A 16322-nucleotide genomic window follows, 5' to 3' on the forward strand; every position below is an offset into this window, starting at 1 on the left:
GGATGCGCAGAGATTGATAATAAATTCACCAAGTAAAATCAAAACATACATAAATACTATAAAAATTTATTGTGAAGATAAATTATATTTATAGCTTAACAGACCATAGTCCAGCTTAATAGACCGTAGCTCTACAGCGTTATAATACTGTTAATGTCGTGAACGCATGCATATCATGTGAGAGCGCATCCTTGTACAGGTTGCATGAGTGCGAATCTCTCCGCTCACATGTGGACTTCCTAGGCTCTCGCTCAAAACTGGACATGTGCTCTCAAACATGCACTGCTCTATGAAATGTCCTTGAGAGCACGTGTGTGACAATGCGCACTCAAAACGGCTTACTGTCTAAGAAAACCCCTGGTTTAGGTAAGGATATCTGTTTTGTGTAACTCTCATTTGCTTTTAGGACACTATTGACCATGTTTAGGTTAAAGTTTTAGGTTAGGGAGACATGTTTTACACACTAAAACCCAATAAAATCTAACATAAACCTTATAAACCTTGTCTGATTACGATACCAATTCACTCCCTTTTGGAGGCCCATACTGGACATTTCACTTGGAAACGGCAGAAAATGTATAATGAAGCACGCAATTTCGTTTTGCAAAAATGTTACCATGGTCACTTAATTTTCATTAGATCAAACTGGATAATCAGGTTTTGAAAAAACTTGTGAGGTCCATGCCAGCTCGAGTACATACTGTCATTAAAGCAAAAAGGGGACATAATAAATTCAAATCCTGAGAAATTCACATTTTTTCAAATAAATAAAAAAATAATTATTGTAAATTAGACAAATGCCAAGTGGACATTTGAACCCCGCTGTAAATTCAATATTTGCCAATTTGACTGCTCTGCAATGGGTGACTATCTCAGTTATGTTGGTGTGTGCATGTGTAACTTGCTGAGTTAATTCCAATTAGAGACTCCTTAGGTGGAAAAAATCTACACTGAACATCATAAAATGATTTTGACAAACCAGTGGCAAAACAAACAAACAAACAAACAAAAAAGACTGGTGTAAGTTGAGCTTGATAAAATCATTTATTGTGCTCCAGAAGATTAAATCCTATTTAAGCAGAAAGAAAGACAAAATGACAAATAATCTACATCACAACAACCCTCTGTAGCTCTCATAAACAGCCATTTTGAACTTCTTTTAAGGTCAGCCAGTAAAAATTAAACACATAATGAAATTTGGTTGCTGTTTGTAAGAAAACGGCCCTCAGTCTTGCATTACATTCAGTTACAAGGCTCATCCTGGCATGTATGTGAGTAAATGTGTGTGTGTGTGTGTGTGTGTGTGTGTGTGTGTGTGTGTGTGTGTGTGTGTGTGTGTGTAAAACATGATGAGCAGTGGCAATTTCCCTAATTTCAGATGAATTCCAGATCTCTCCTTGGTACATGTGCCTTCACAAGACGATTCCTCAGAGCGCCCCACCGGTGTACAGATCATTAAATTTTAATGTTGTTCAAACGAGCTTCCTTTGGAGGGGGACACATTGGCAGGTAGACTTTGCATATGCATGCCTGCAGATATGGACTGGCATACAGAGCAGCGATGCTCTCTCTATACAGTTGTCATAGGTTATAGTAGAACAGAGAGGAGTGGCCCAAAGGAGTCTGTGTTCTGAATGGGAACATGTTGTTAGGAACGGTGTGTGTCACAGGTTGATCAGTAGAGGATCAGCACATTTCTTTCATCCTTATTCCCTTCCTTGGCTTCCCTCATTAGTTCTCTACCACTAGCTAGTCACCAAGGCTCAGGTATTCATTCCCATTCCTCATTGTTTTACTCAACAACTATGAATTAATTACCTTAAGATGTAAAAGGCTGTACTGCTACCAACATAGCTTATAGTGTCCAGGGTTTCCACTCCATTTGCAGAAGAATTTCTATGACTTTTCCAGTTGTTCATGATTATTGATTAAGGGTTTTTTTACTTATTTTTTTTAGTAATTTTATACTGTAGAGATTACACTCAAAAAGAGCAATTTCTAGCCGAATAAATACTGTAAAGCTGAACCTAATTAGACCCATTTAAATTTACTATAAATATGACTTTAACATTTTAATGATTTTCATGACTTCTCCAAGCCTGAAAAATCACAAATTTAAAACTCCCTTATATTTTCAGGTTTTCCTTGGCCACGGGAACCCTGACTGTCTGAGAAAACTCATACTTTTGCCATTACACCATGTCTTAACCAGGTGCAACCAGGTGTCCTCACTGAAAGTGAAAATGCTGTGTGATGCAAAACAATAACAAATCAGATCATATTTGATGTTTAATATTCAGGTATGTGGAGCGGGATTTTGGATCAGTGAGATTTCATATTTTACCCGGCACGGTGCGACAGGATAAGAAACCAAGCAAGCAACAAATTGTCCTGTCGCTCCTTGTGATTGCTGGTTAGGAGAATAACTCAGCTTTTAAAAACTCCATAAGTGACTACCCACAGAAAGGGTACAAACTGGTAACATCCCTCTTGGACTTTTCTCTCGATAATCTTGATTTTTGGGTCTTGGTTCTTGATTCTCTTCTCTGGCTTTAAGCTGTATGATCAAGGGCCTCTTAAGATCAGAAGGCCCCATAATACACACCAGGGGCCCTTCTGTCTTTAGTCTGGGATTCATTGGTATTGATCATTAACATGTAGTATGCAACAAGGTTTTCAAAAATAGAAAAAAATACTCAAAAACAACCAAAAATGAGGACTTGAATGCCACATGGACAAAACTGGCAATTACAGAGAGATTTGCAGGTGAAACTGGCTTGTCAAACTTTCAGCAATGAGGCTACTGAGTGGCAGCCACTCTTTCAGCATTGATCTCTAGGTAAGAACTGACAAATTTCCTTTCTGATTTCTGTCTGTCGCCTTTAATTGTTCTTTCTGTTTCTCTTTTGCACACATTCTCCATTTATCTTCTCATTAATGTTCTCTTTCTTGTTTTTCTTTTCTATAGCTAGCTTTCAGCACTATGATCAAGGGGTTCTTACGATTAGAAGGGCCCCTGATACACTCTTTAATCAGGGGCCCTCCTGTCTTCAGTGTGGGATTCATTGGTGTTGCTCATTCAGGAGAATCATAGAAAGTTCTGGATGAGGAGGAGATACCAGCGCAAGAACAGCAGCGCAACCAGTCAGACTCCAGAGTGCTGAAGTCGAACCAAATAAATCCCTGCATTGGTAAATAGTCGTTCGCATCTGCGTGATGGACTGCCTCATAAAGCACAGCAAAGTAAATAATGAGAATCAAACAGTACAGGTAATAAATTCTCTAAGGTAACATGGTTTGACTATTAGCAAGAGGTGAAAAATAAAAAAGTAAAAAAATAAAACAATGATTATAGCTGAGGCCAATGAGCAAATAAAAAATTACATAACATTTCCCACACTTGGGAGCTCAAACAACAAGTGATTCACCACTATTAAAAAGTTTTACCAACACACATGTACAAAACTAATCCTTATAACCAGGTTCACTCAAACTACTTGCAAATGCAATCTATTTAGCTCATCCCAAACCCTTCCCACCACCAGCTCCAATCAGAACCCACCGTGTCCACCCATGTCAGCATATTCCAATTGCTGTAAGCCAATCAGAGCAGTATTTCCATAAACAAATCCAAATAGGGAAGAAAATTATTCTTTTTTTGTGTGTTTTAAATAAGGACTTAATCAGCAGAACAGCCACCAAGCAGATAAATTGTCATGCGCATCGTGCTAAAAATATCCAGCCTCCCTTTGTGTCCACCAGTTTTCAGTATAGACAGCACTTGTGTGATGAAGCTGTATCTGCCAGGAAGCCAATAAATTTCCCGCTACGCTCTTGAGGCAGATTCCTCAGTATCAATGCCCCAAGACAGGGCTTAAAGAGCATGGGTGCTTTGTGTACATATCTAGATATGTAAATAGTTCCTATACAATAAAACTGTTCCCCCAAAAATAAACTGACAAAAAGAATTCAAAGACATTCAGTGAATGTCTCAATTGTGCATATTCTTGAGGATTTCTCGTTCTCTCTTTTTTCCCATTATTGAAGTATTTTGTATCTTACAATGCCTCCACCAGGAGGAGAATGCATGCCTAAATAAAGCAGCATCTCCCCTCTGCACTGAAGAGAGTAATCTACAATCCAGTGCCTCGGGAAAACAATATGTTTTCTATTGTTCACAAAGGGCCTCCCACACGTCATCTCCTCTGTGCTTCCATTGTTTCCTCTCCGGGTCACTGTATCAAACCATTCCTCAAAGAATCCCAGACTGATAGTTGTTTCCAGGAAATGGCCCTGTTTTTGTCACAAATACAAGAAGTAAAAAAACATCTCTGTATGTATTTCATTAAATCAGAAATTGGTTTGCACATTTGCATCTGTTTTTGTTCTCACATTTAATATAAAACCATAGTTTTGCTATCGAGGAAAGAAGAAAAAAAAAGTACTTTTATTTCCTGTTCCTATGAACACTAGGAGTAAAGATATTCCTCACTCAGTGCTGCCCTCTCTGTCTGTACACTCATACTCCACATCTGCAGGAGTGTATGTGTGTGTGTGTATGTTTGTGTTTGAGTGTGAGAAAGTGTGTTGCTATACTCTCGTGGTGGAGTGTGAATGAGGGTGTGGATGGGGTAGGGTGTTATTTTGTCCACTGGAGTAACTGTTGAAGGGGTGTAAAGAGTTGAGGCCTGGCATGCTGTTGGGTATCATAGTGATGGTGTTTGGTGTCATGAGCGGGATGTCGTCTGGCGAACGTCGCATGGCGAGTGTGTAATCCGGGGGGCAGGCAGTTCTCAGGACCACCTCGTGTGGGTGCATAGCCTCTCTGCATTCCCGCTCGAGATCGCTGTGTTTCATTTGTAGAGACATGATCTCCTCCTCTTGCGTATGGGGTAGCTCATTGGCAGTGGTCCTCTGTGGGCTGCATCGTCGGTGAACCTCGTGCCTCCGTTTGTCTTTCTTGTAATAGAGTGCTGCAAATGCCAAAATGTTGAGGAACAGTAACGAAGCACCCACGGCGATGGTGACACTCAGCTCTGTGGAGTAGTCCCGCTGGTCCACCAGAAAGGGCTGGTTCTGGTTCTGGTTGTGGCTATCCTGTGTTTCAGTGGGGAAAGGTGTGGGGTAGGGTCTCTTGGTGCTGACCGGGATCTTCTTTGGTGTTCGTGGAGTGACCTCGGGTGGAGGTAGCTTAGTGGTGGTGGAAATTATCTGGGTGACCTCATTAAGACTGTGGAGATGAGGGACCAGCTCTAGCCATAGGTTGACCTTATTAGCACGGTAATGTTCCTTGATACGGGGCTTCAAGCCAATGTGCAGGTACAGCTGGTCCTTCTGGTTGTAACGTGTCCAGGCCACTTCCTCAAAGCGGTTAGGCTTGGTGTGGATGAACTTGGTGTCCTGTGGAACAGGCTGGTTGGGGTCACTGCAAGGGAAAGAGAGATTTCAGTACGAGGGAAACACCCCGAACCAAAGATAATTTCTTCCCTTAGAATTGGTGAGGAAAATAAGCCTCTCGCAAGTGAGCTTCACATAAATATTACACAACACATTACTGACATCGTACTGTATCTTAAGGGGGTGCATAGAGACCGCTAATATTCTCTCAGTGCTCATTACTGTCTCCTGACAATTGCACCTGCCTGAGAGAAAAAGTCTGATGGAAGAACCTATGCATTTGCACACAAATTGATTTGTTGTCCTCCCATGAGAGCATAATACATCCAAGCATACATTTCATCATTCAAACTGCCGCAATGTCATATAAACAATAAACTCACTTTAAATGATCATCAGCATAACTTTAATCACTGCATTACACCTAAATTGAAGCAAACTAAATTGTTGTTGCATTAAATGTAGCATAACCTTGGGAATCTTAACAAGTATTTCTGAATGAAAGTGTGTTAACAAACAATATAATAATTTTTAAAACTTAGGAAACCTGTGGCACAGTTTCCTGGCAACAACTGGGTATTGTGCAGTAATCAATATCAAACTAACAACAAAATATACTTTTTAAAAAAAATATTTCAATCCCAATGCCTTTCCAGTTTCCTAACTGATAGCCATATTGTTTAAGCCAAGGCTAATTTCTAACAAATGATGCCCTGTTGCCTAGAGACTTACCCAGTCTTTGCAAAGTTGGTCCAGTATGTCATTACTACTGCGCTAAGCATCACATCATTTTTGGAAAAGTTGCAAGGAAAGAGCTCAGTTGGACCAATCATGGGCAGCCCAAACACATAGGGGATCTCATCACCATGTGCTGCATCAGCCCAGGGTGGCACCTGCTCTGTCTGGCAGTGATGATAGAAGGCGTAGAAGTAAGTAGGGGAGCCAAAGCTGGAGTGGAGGTCTGCCGTGGCCACTGCTGGAGCCACCCACTGATGATCTGTGAACAGTGCCAGCAGGGTCTTTCTCCTGGTCTCTGGGTTGTGACGGTCAGCCCAGTCAGTGTACATAAACTTAATCGTCTCCCGCAGAATGTCCTTCCCATCTGGGTAGCCATATAAATCATCAACAAAACTTGACACAGCATAGTCAAAATCATTGGCTTGGACACCATTCTCATTGTCCACAATTAGTTCCACAAACTTCAGCCCCTCGCCTTGGTTGACGCCCAGCATGATGTCATAGTTGAGGAACTCCCCTTGTTCCATGAGGATTTGAGGGTCATCAGGGATGACATCACCATCAATGACGGGTCCAAAGGCGATGTGGTAGCGTGCAGGCTGAATGTCTTGCTCCACTAGCTCTTTGTAGTGTTTTTTCTGTAGGCACTCTACCATCTCCATTGTATCTTTGAGGTTGCACCCCACCTTCTTTGCCAGCATGCGGGCATACTTGGCAGGCTGAAAGCTGACAGCCCAGCTGGACAACGCTGTGCCACTTTGTGCTATGGCCCTTTGGAAAAGACCTGTAATAGGTGAAACAAGAGAGAATCAACAAAGAGACACAACTGCATAATACAGGAGTCCAAAAGGCTGTGACCACTAATTTACTAATTTACTAGTTGACTTGAAACGTTTTCACGAATTTCAGAATTTATTTGTATTTGGTATGTTTTTCTTTGTAAAACTGCTTCAAAATCCAAAATGTTGTTTGTTTCAGTGTTTAAATTAATTAAATTACATTTCCATTAAAAAAAAAAAACATCCCGTTATTTTCAATGTGGTCTCAGACTTTTGAACACGGTGAATATGTGTAGACAGGAAGTGCTACTCAATATACAAGCTGGAGCACATAAACAATCAGTTCAGCAAATGTTAAACTGCTTGAGAGCAAAGGCCATGCAATTCATGGAAATGCTGATGGGCTTGACTTTGTACACAGAGCTGAGAAAAAAAAAATCATGAAACTGTCATGACTTGTCATGAATGTGTGTATGTGTGTGTGTGTGTGAGAGAGAGAGAGAGAGAGAGAGAGAGAGAGAGAGAGAGAGAGAGAGAGAGAGAGAGAGAGAAATAAAGATAGAAAGTGCAAGAGAGAGGAACATTTAGTTATTCTGTTACCATGACAACCCCTGGGAGATCAGTCTTAGCAGTGCAGTTATGAGCAAAAATATGTCCTTACTAAAAAATCTATAAAAACACACATGGAAATGAAATGGAGGTAAGGGGATATCTCAGATCGCATTTCAACGTAACAGTAAAACTGTTGAATATCATGAATGAAGAATACACTGCTAAAACATTTGAAATATATGAAAATTATTCAAGATTAAGCAGTGCACGGTTTCCCTTACAAAAATGAAGAGTTTTGCGGCAAGTTTAGGTTTTTTGTAAGGATTGCCTTAGGGCAAAGCATTCACTTGGAACACTCCAGTCTCTTCCAAAGGTGTCTCTGGGTTTATTTGAATGATATTGACAACCTTAAAGCAGGTATGTGCCAGTAGACCTCTTCACAATGCAATCTTCCAAACAGAGAGACTGAAAATGGAATTGATGTGTTTACCCTTGTTCATGCCAATGGAAGGTGAATGCTTTATATGGACAGTATGCTCATGGCATGCCCGTTGACATGTATGGACTCAACTAAATAAAGATGAGAGATGCGAAGCAACCTAGGGAAATTTAATTTCCATATACAAGGGATATCAGGTCATGAGTTAGCATGCCAGAGGATGACAACAGACCTCAGTTAATGCTAGGCCGATGAAGGAACTGCAGCGGGACTTTTTTGCAACCTTTAAATTTTTTTGTATTAGGCACATGGGCTCTGTAAATCTTAAACTTCGTGCTCCATGAAATGATGATTTAGGGTAATCAGGGAAGTTTTTTTGTAACAAGTTAAAGTGTGTTCACACTAACAGCGATTAAGTTGCTGGAGCTCGCTTAGTCTCTGTGCTGTTGGTCTGTGCTAGTAGTCTGCACTCCCATTGGTTGTCGCTGCACCACGTCACTGATCCTTATTATAACATTGATCTCTGCTCATCCTTGTTGTGTCACCAGTGGTCAAAGATGTTCATCTCGTTGGAACTCAATAACTCTTATTGAAAAAGAATGACTTCAGGTCACTTTGTCGATGCAAATCGCTGCTAATATGGAACGCCCCTTTACTGCTCAGCGCAGCAGTATTGTAAACAAATATGACCATATTAATAGCTAGTTTACACACTCGGTTTTCCATAATTAAGGCTGTAAATCGGATGAATGGTTTTCAAATACGTGCAGTGGACATTGGACAGTTTAACACAAAGATGAACTTTCACCATTTCAGAAGACAAGACATTTAAAATGAGCTAAAACACAAACAGCTGTAGCATGCAGACAAAACAAGGGTCAAAAGTTAAAACCTATGCATTGTACCTTTGGTTGAATTGCTCCAACGGTTACCTTCAGAATAATGGGACAGAGTGAGGAGGTTGACACATGAGGCACCGGCCCCAGAGCCAAAAACAGTAATGCGTAAAGGGTCACCCCCAAAGAAAGCAATGTTTTCACTTGTCCAGCGCAGAGCCTGGATTTGATCGAGAAGTCCATAGTTTCCCTTGGCTGCCTGGTCTCCTGTGCTCAAAAAACCTGCAAATGGAAGAAAGAATCAACCGAGTATTCTTTACATCACTGTGCTTATGTAAAGCCTTAAACAAGATGTGAGGAATTTAAATATTTAACAATATTTAGCAATATTAAGCCCCCCCAAACAATCTTTTACCATCCATAAAATGTTATGACCACACTTGTTTACCTCATGACAGTTTATATAAACAGCCTTTTATGATTGTTTATTTCTTGGGATTCACACTCTGCCTGACCTCTCCTGACAGACAAAATACCAAATACCAGTCTATTACCTTTTCTTCTTCTTCTTCCTTTTTTTTTTTTTTTTTTTGCTAAGTGCAGCCTCATTATTTGGGCTATTGTAGCACTATTTTTTCACAAAGGAAAAAAAGTAAATCAAGCTGGATGCATTGAAATAAACATTCTAAATAAGAACGTGCAGCAAACATGGACCAATCAGCTGTGAGCTCAAGGTTACACTTGAGCAATGGTTAAATGGGTGACTATGCTGTATTCCTAAAAATGCAATTCACACAAACCATTGACTTGAATACACCTCTTCTATGATGAAAATGTTTCAATTGCTGAGTTTAAAGTCATATATATATATATATATATATATATATATATATATATATATATATATATATATATTTAATTTTTTTTTAAATTTTTATTTTTTATATTTTTTTTACTGTCTCTGGACACCACATGACATTTTTTACTTTAAGCCCCAGAAAAAAAAAAAAAAAACATAAATAAAAAAAAAAAAAAAAAAATATAGAATTTAAAGTAAAAAATGTCATGTGGTGTCCAGAGAGAGTAAAAAAAATTTTTTTTTAAAAATTCAGTCTCATTAAAAGCTGAAATTCCTGAAAAAATGTTGGCATGGCTAGTGCAGAATAATCTTTTATTGTTATTTCTTAAAAAAATAAGCAGTGAAACAATTGTATTTTAAAATATGATTAAAAATGCTTTTGTCCACCAAATCAAAGTCATTGGGTGTAACCAAAATGTAGGTAATTATCTTGTTGTTTATGTTGACCATAAAAACCATAAAATAGAGCGAACACCTTTAGACCCTCAAGACTGAGCATGAAGTTTTAAAAAATATCTGATATTTATTTTGACATTTTTATGAAAAGGTACATTTTGTTCATGTAGTGTAACCCTTAAAAAAAACTTCTTAATATTTTTGACTCAAAAATTCATAATATTTATTTTAAAAAATCTTGATCTTGAAAAATGTGTTTGAAAATGTTTGGAAATTAATGATTAAGTTGTTTATACTCTCATGTATTCAAGGTGCAAATAAAGTATTATAATACTTTTTACTTAATGGTTAACCCACATGACAATTTAAAGGTTTTTTTGTAGAAAATGCTATAAAGGTTTTTTTAAAAATTATGAAACCAAATTGGACACAAAGATTAAATATCTAAGACAAGTGTTTTAAACTAGACTTTTAAAAGATTTCTCATTATACACCTTGTACAACCTTATTTGTAAATTACCTATAAGTATTTAGGGAGAGTTGTATTTGCTGTAATAAAGCAATTATGATATTATTAGTACATTATGATATTAAATGCTGCCAGGAGACATCACAGAATAAGTGCAATAGCTCACATATGAGGGCTCAAATGGCTATTCCCATTCGTCGACAGCCTCCATTTACCTGGGAGTGCCCACGCTCAAAACAGTTCTGGTGGAATGTGAGGACCCACTTTAACGACGATCTGTGGGTGAAGCACTTTTGACTAACCAGGGCTACGTTCCATTGTCAGGCCTTTCGTTCGTTGAGCCAATCACATCAAGCTCTCACACCTATAACATCCGACGAGCGTATTGCCATCGCACTATACAAATGGTCATGACACATCATCGCTCATGCGAATAAGCTGTTTCCATCACTTTAATGCGCATTTTAACCAGGGTTGGGGAGTAATGGAATACATGTAACGGGAATATGTATTTAAAATACAAAATATAAGTAACTGTATTCCACTACAGTTACAATTTAAATTGTTGGTAATTAGAATACAGTTACATTCAAAAAGTATTTTGATTACTGAAGAGATTACTTTGCATTTTATTGTCATTTGTTTCATTTAATATTTAGTTCTTTCAGATGGAAAACATTTATACATATAAATGATGCGATCCAAAGTGCATTTGAACAGCGGTGAAACACTTTCTTATGAAGTGTTACATTCATACGAGCAGACAGATAAGTAAGTTTGAAGTAAGTCTGGAGCAGAAGAAATAGAAATAAAGCTTGTGTAAATTGTCAGCATTATGCTAAGCTAAAATGCTATTTCTAGCCATTTTACATGCATATGTTACCAGGCACGATCATATTTTTTATCAAGAAAATTCACGTTGGATCATAATTTATTTTTTTCTTGTAAGAACTTTGATATTAGGGCAAAAATTTTATTCTTGATTATAATTTTTGTATTGGTTTCCTGTAAAAATATCTAAAAATCCTTCATAAGATATTTAGGTTTTTCAGAGAATGTAATTAAACATGTATTTTGTCCTACTGTACTGGCAGAGTTTTTATAATCAAAACAAGTGAAAAAATCTACCAGTGCTGAAGAAGAAATCCAAAGTATTTAGAATACATTACTGACCTTGAATAATCTAACGGAATATGTTACAAATAACATTTTCATATATTCTATAATCTGTAGTGGAATACATTTCAAAAGTATCCCTCCCAACCCTGATTTTAACAAATGCGAAACTCTAGAAAATCCACCTCCTCCTAGCGCATTACATTTTATCTGAATTTTGAGAGTTTATTCGCATATAGAGCATTTCCATTCAGGATATTTCTTATGCACATTTTCAAAATGTGCATAAAAAATAGTTGGATCGAAATGCAGTATTGATGGATAGGATAATAAAATGGCTGGATTTGCTCTGCAGCATGTCAGAAATAGAACAGGATTTTCGTCAACTGTCAGCAATGCAGCTTTTAATACCAAAAGTATTGATACAAAATTGATAGTACATTAAAAATGTACTACTCCCAATATTTGTGTGGGTTATGCATTTGTTTTTGTTTTTTTGTTTTTTTTTAACATTTAATAGATTATTGCGACATCATCTGAGCTACATGCTAATGCCAAACACTACTGAAATCTCACTCGTGAGCAATATTTTTATGCTGCACAGAGCTGATGCCTATGTAGAGCATTCAGAAAATGGTCACTTGGCAATTTACCTTAGAAATACTATATACAACAAGGCTACGTTTTGGTTCCTAAGTTCTCAAGTTTTAGTTCTAAACTCGAAACTACATTAATATACATTGCCCTTCTTTGTTTCACATTAACCCTGCTTGTCTTCAATAAATCAATAAATAAATAAATAAATAAAAATTTTGATATAGAAATGCAACCAGTGTTGTATAAAGTATCCATTTGTCATACTTGAATAAAAGTAAAGATGCCTTCATGGAAATTGACTCAAGTAAAAGTTAAAGAAGCTCATGAGAAAATGGCTTAAGTACGAAAGTAACTGATATTAAATTTACTTAAGTATCAAAAGTACAAGTAAATTGCATGAATTATGTAACAGTTCATTAAACCCATGGCAACTTATTTCAATGGTGGTGCTCATCATTTACTCACCATCATGTCATCCCAGATGTGTATGACTTTCTTTCATCTGCAGAACACATACATAGATTTTTAGAAGAATATTTCAGCTCTATAGGTCAATTCAATGCAAGTGAATGGTGGCCAGACATTTCAAGATACAAATAGCACTTTAAGGGAGCATAAAATTATCCATACTACTACAGTGGTTAAATCCATGTCCTCTGAAGTTATTCAGTTGGTTTTGGGTGAGAACAAACTAAACTGTAACTAATTTTCACTGTATATCTTGCCATTGCAATCTCTAGGCACGATCATGATTTCAAGCTTGATTTCACTTTCTAGAGCTTGACGCATGTGCAGAGCCCTAGATGGCACTATAGGAAGTGTAATCGAGCTTGAAATCCTGATTGCCAAGGAGACTGCTAATGTCAAGATTTATAGTCGAAAAAGGAGTTATATTTTGGTCTATTCTCATCCAAAACCTATTGGACCTGTTCAGAAGACATTGGTGAAATGACTGGAGTCTTATGGATTATTCTTATGCTGCATTTATGTGCTTTTTGGAGCTTCAAAGGTCTGGACACCATTCATTTACTGTACATTGAATTAACCTTCATAACAGCGGTTGTGTTCTGCAGAAAAAAAAAATGAAAGTCAAACACATCTTGGATTGAATGAAGGTGAGTAAATTATGAGAGCATTTTTATTTTTAAATTAACTATCCCTTTAATGGTGCATTTAAGTCACATCAGAATAATCATATTTATGAGATGAGTGTAAATGAACACCACTGTCCATACAAATTGGAACATTGAAGGAGGGAGTTGAGTCATATTAGTGACCAGAACAGAGACTTGTGGGGGTGGGTTCTTTTTATAAGCAACCACCCAGAAACCACCCAGAACACACTGGCAACTGCATAGCAATGTGCTGAAACACAGTTAAAACAACTTAACAACAGCATAGCAACAACCTGTCAACTGCAGAGCAATGTGAAAAAAAACAACAAAAAAAAAAAAACACAGAAAACAACTTAGCAACAGCATAGTAACAACCTGAAAACCACATACTGTAGCAATGCGCCTAAACACACAGCAGAGATCACCTTGACAACTGCATAGCATGCCCTAGCATCCATCCAGAAAACCCTTATTACCACATACTGTAGCACAAATGTGCTACAAAGCAAACACTTTAGCAACCACCAGAAAACTAGTTTTGCTTAAGACCATTCACATCTTCATAAAATGTAAAAATAAATATTGTTGGACATTTTCATGAGCGCTGGTAATTATTCATACACATTATACCTTGTTTTTTATATGAACAGGTCTCCTGGAAAGGCGGGAGACTGATCGCACATAACTTCATTATTTAACAGCTTTCATAATGTTTAAGCCTAAATGTATCAAATTAATTCATCAAAAATAAATAAATAAACTCACATGAGCAGTTTCTTGTCTTCCCCAGTGGAGACAGACAACTGAACATGTAATCTGGTGTGCGCTTCGCTTGTGATTTTGATTCAGATTCGTTATTCGCAAAACTAATCATTCAAACCGCTTTTTGAATCTTTTTGTTCAGTTCAAAGGAATCAAATTTAAAAGATTTGACTCAAATTATTCTTTAAACGAATCACACATCACTATCGCCGATCTGCATTTTTGCACGTACAGCTTTTTATTTTTTGCGGTGTTCAGTCACAAAAGTAACAAAAGGGTCTGAAGAAATTTATCAGAGTAAAAGTATAAATTTTCTCTTTAAAATGTAGTGAAGTGAAGGTAAAAGTCCACAGAAATATTTATACTCAAGTAAAGTACAAATATTAAAAAAACTGTACTTAAGTACAGTAACGAAGTATTTGTGCTTCGTTACTATACACTTCTGAATGCAACACGAACTGTGTCTTCAATCAGGCATGTCCTAACCTCTACCAGTTTCACTGCAATGCAACTTTGCTCGTTTATTATAGAAGAGGACAAACAACAAAAATAACTTCTGTCCTTTACACAAAGTGCACACACAAAACCCATCTGACTCTGGAGCTCTCCTTTGCTTAATTGAGTTCTTTATTGGATTTAATTAATCTAGTTGTGTTGCTACATTAAGAAGTTGATCTCCTGGAAGTGGCCTCTGAATACAAGCATGCATTTAATTGATTCCATTTAGCGAAGGCAGTGTGCAGAGCAAATCAAAAAGACCAGGCACAGGCTTGAAAATGATTAGCAATCAAAAGGCAGACTGTCAGGTGTTCATGCCTGCGGCACCAAGCCGTGAGCATATTTGGCTGCTAACAGAGACAGGCGGAGACAAGCTCTCCACCCTCATGCATGCAGAGAGGTGCAATCCAATCACGGGGAACAAATGGGCCTCCATCGGTCTGGACAGTGAATAGCCGAGGCTTGTGAATGGAGATGTATTTGGTGCAATGTGCAGAAAACAGATTCACTACAATACACTTTAACGAGACAGGCAATAATCATGGATGCCCTGAGATTTCTTTCACCACACTGAAGGAGGGAAATGCTCTGGATTGAGCCGTAATGGCTCATTTCTTTGAAAGTGAGGGTCAGTAGGACAAGCAGGTAAAATGCAGCAACTTTAGTGATGCCTGATATCACTAAATGGCTGAAAGGAAAACCCGCTTTTAATTATCAGGTTTGGTTCGGCCCCTTAATTAAACTCTGAAATACTTTCTAGACAATACATTCTTTTCTGCTGTGACAATGCCCCTTAACCCCATTGAACACCATTGGGATGAATTGGAATGAGCCAGGCCCTATTGCCCAACATCAGTGCCTGACCTCACTGATGCTCTTACTGTATATCTGAACGGGTGCAAATCCCAACAGCCATGTTCCAACATCTAGATGAAATCCTTCCCAGAAGAGTGGGATCTGTTAGGGAGAACCAACACCCTTTCAATGTTAATCAGTTGGAAATTAAATGTTCAACTAGCATACACTGTATGAGGGTGTTGTTTAGGTGTCTACATACTTTTGGCCATATAGTATACTCATCTTCCCTGGAAATATAAAAGAGCCCTGATGCATGGCAATGCCTTCAGAGTGGCAAACCTTAGAATCCGTTGGGCTGAGATAACCAAGCTTTACTCTCATAGACATGCTAATGGCTCTCCTTCAAAAGGTGTAATCCACTTCCTGTAACATAACAGATATCAGGAAATTGTGAGACTGTCAAGCAACATCCTTTGAAACACGAATCACAAGGTCACAGGCCACTTTGGAAAGCCATCTGCACCAATGGTCCTTTGCAGAAATATACTGTGATGTACATAACGAATGCATTGATTGAAACAAGGTTTTACACATGCCAGTGTCTGTATTATGATGCTTGAAGTTCCACAGCAAAAAGCAATATTGGGAAAAGACGCAACAGAGGAATAAAAATGGACTCAGATTGCAATCGGTTGGCCTACACATTAGAATTCACAACTAGATGAAAAAGCTACAAGTGCCATGTATTTAAATCAATTCCTCTTGGAACTCTAGGAAATGGCTTGAGATTAATCTCGATTTGGACGGGAGAGGGCAAGCAAAGGAAAAAGAGAATAGGAGCATTGGTGGAAATATCTAAAAAATGAAAACAGCATACCCTAAAACAATGCGAGAAGAGTCAAAGAGGCATTGTTCTACATTTCTTTCATGGTTACAGATGAAGAAAGGCAGTCACGGTAGGTCCTGGAGAT

The 16322-nt window shown here is 38.0% G+C and overlaps 1 protein-coding gene across 3 annotated transcripts in view; it reads right to left on the bottom strand.

Moving 5' to 3' along the window:
* Positions 1–1280: 1280 nt before the first annotated feature.
* The window catches only part of LOC127428060 (neuroligin-1-like), a 381127-nt gene continuing 366085 nt past the window's right edge, over positions 1281–16322 (bottom strand). For all 3 annotated transcript variants that reach the window (XM_051676108.1, XM_051676109.1, XM_051676107.1), the window contains 3 exons: positions 8811–9023; positions 6130–6919; positions 1281–5425 (listed from right to left, as the gene is read on the bottom strand). In XM_051676108.1, coding sequence (XP_051532068.1) covers positions 4591–5425; positions 6130–6919; positions 8811–9023 — 1838 coding nt within the window. In that variant the 3' untranslated portion in view covers positions 1281–4590. The remainder of the gene's footprint in view (positions 5426–6129; positions 6920–8810; positions 9024–16322) is intronic.

The sequence above is a fragment of the Myxocyprinus asiaticus genome, chromosome 37, assembly GCF_019703515.2.
Source record: "Myxocyprinus asiaticus isolate MX2 ecotype Aquarium Trade chromosome 37, UBuf_Myxa_2, whole genome shotgun sequence".
Classification (NCBI taxonomy): domain Eukaryota; kingdom Metazoa; phylum Chordata; class Actinopteri; order Cypriniformes; family Catostomidae; genus Myxocyprinus; species Myxocyprinus asiaticus.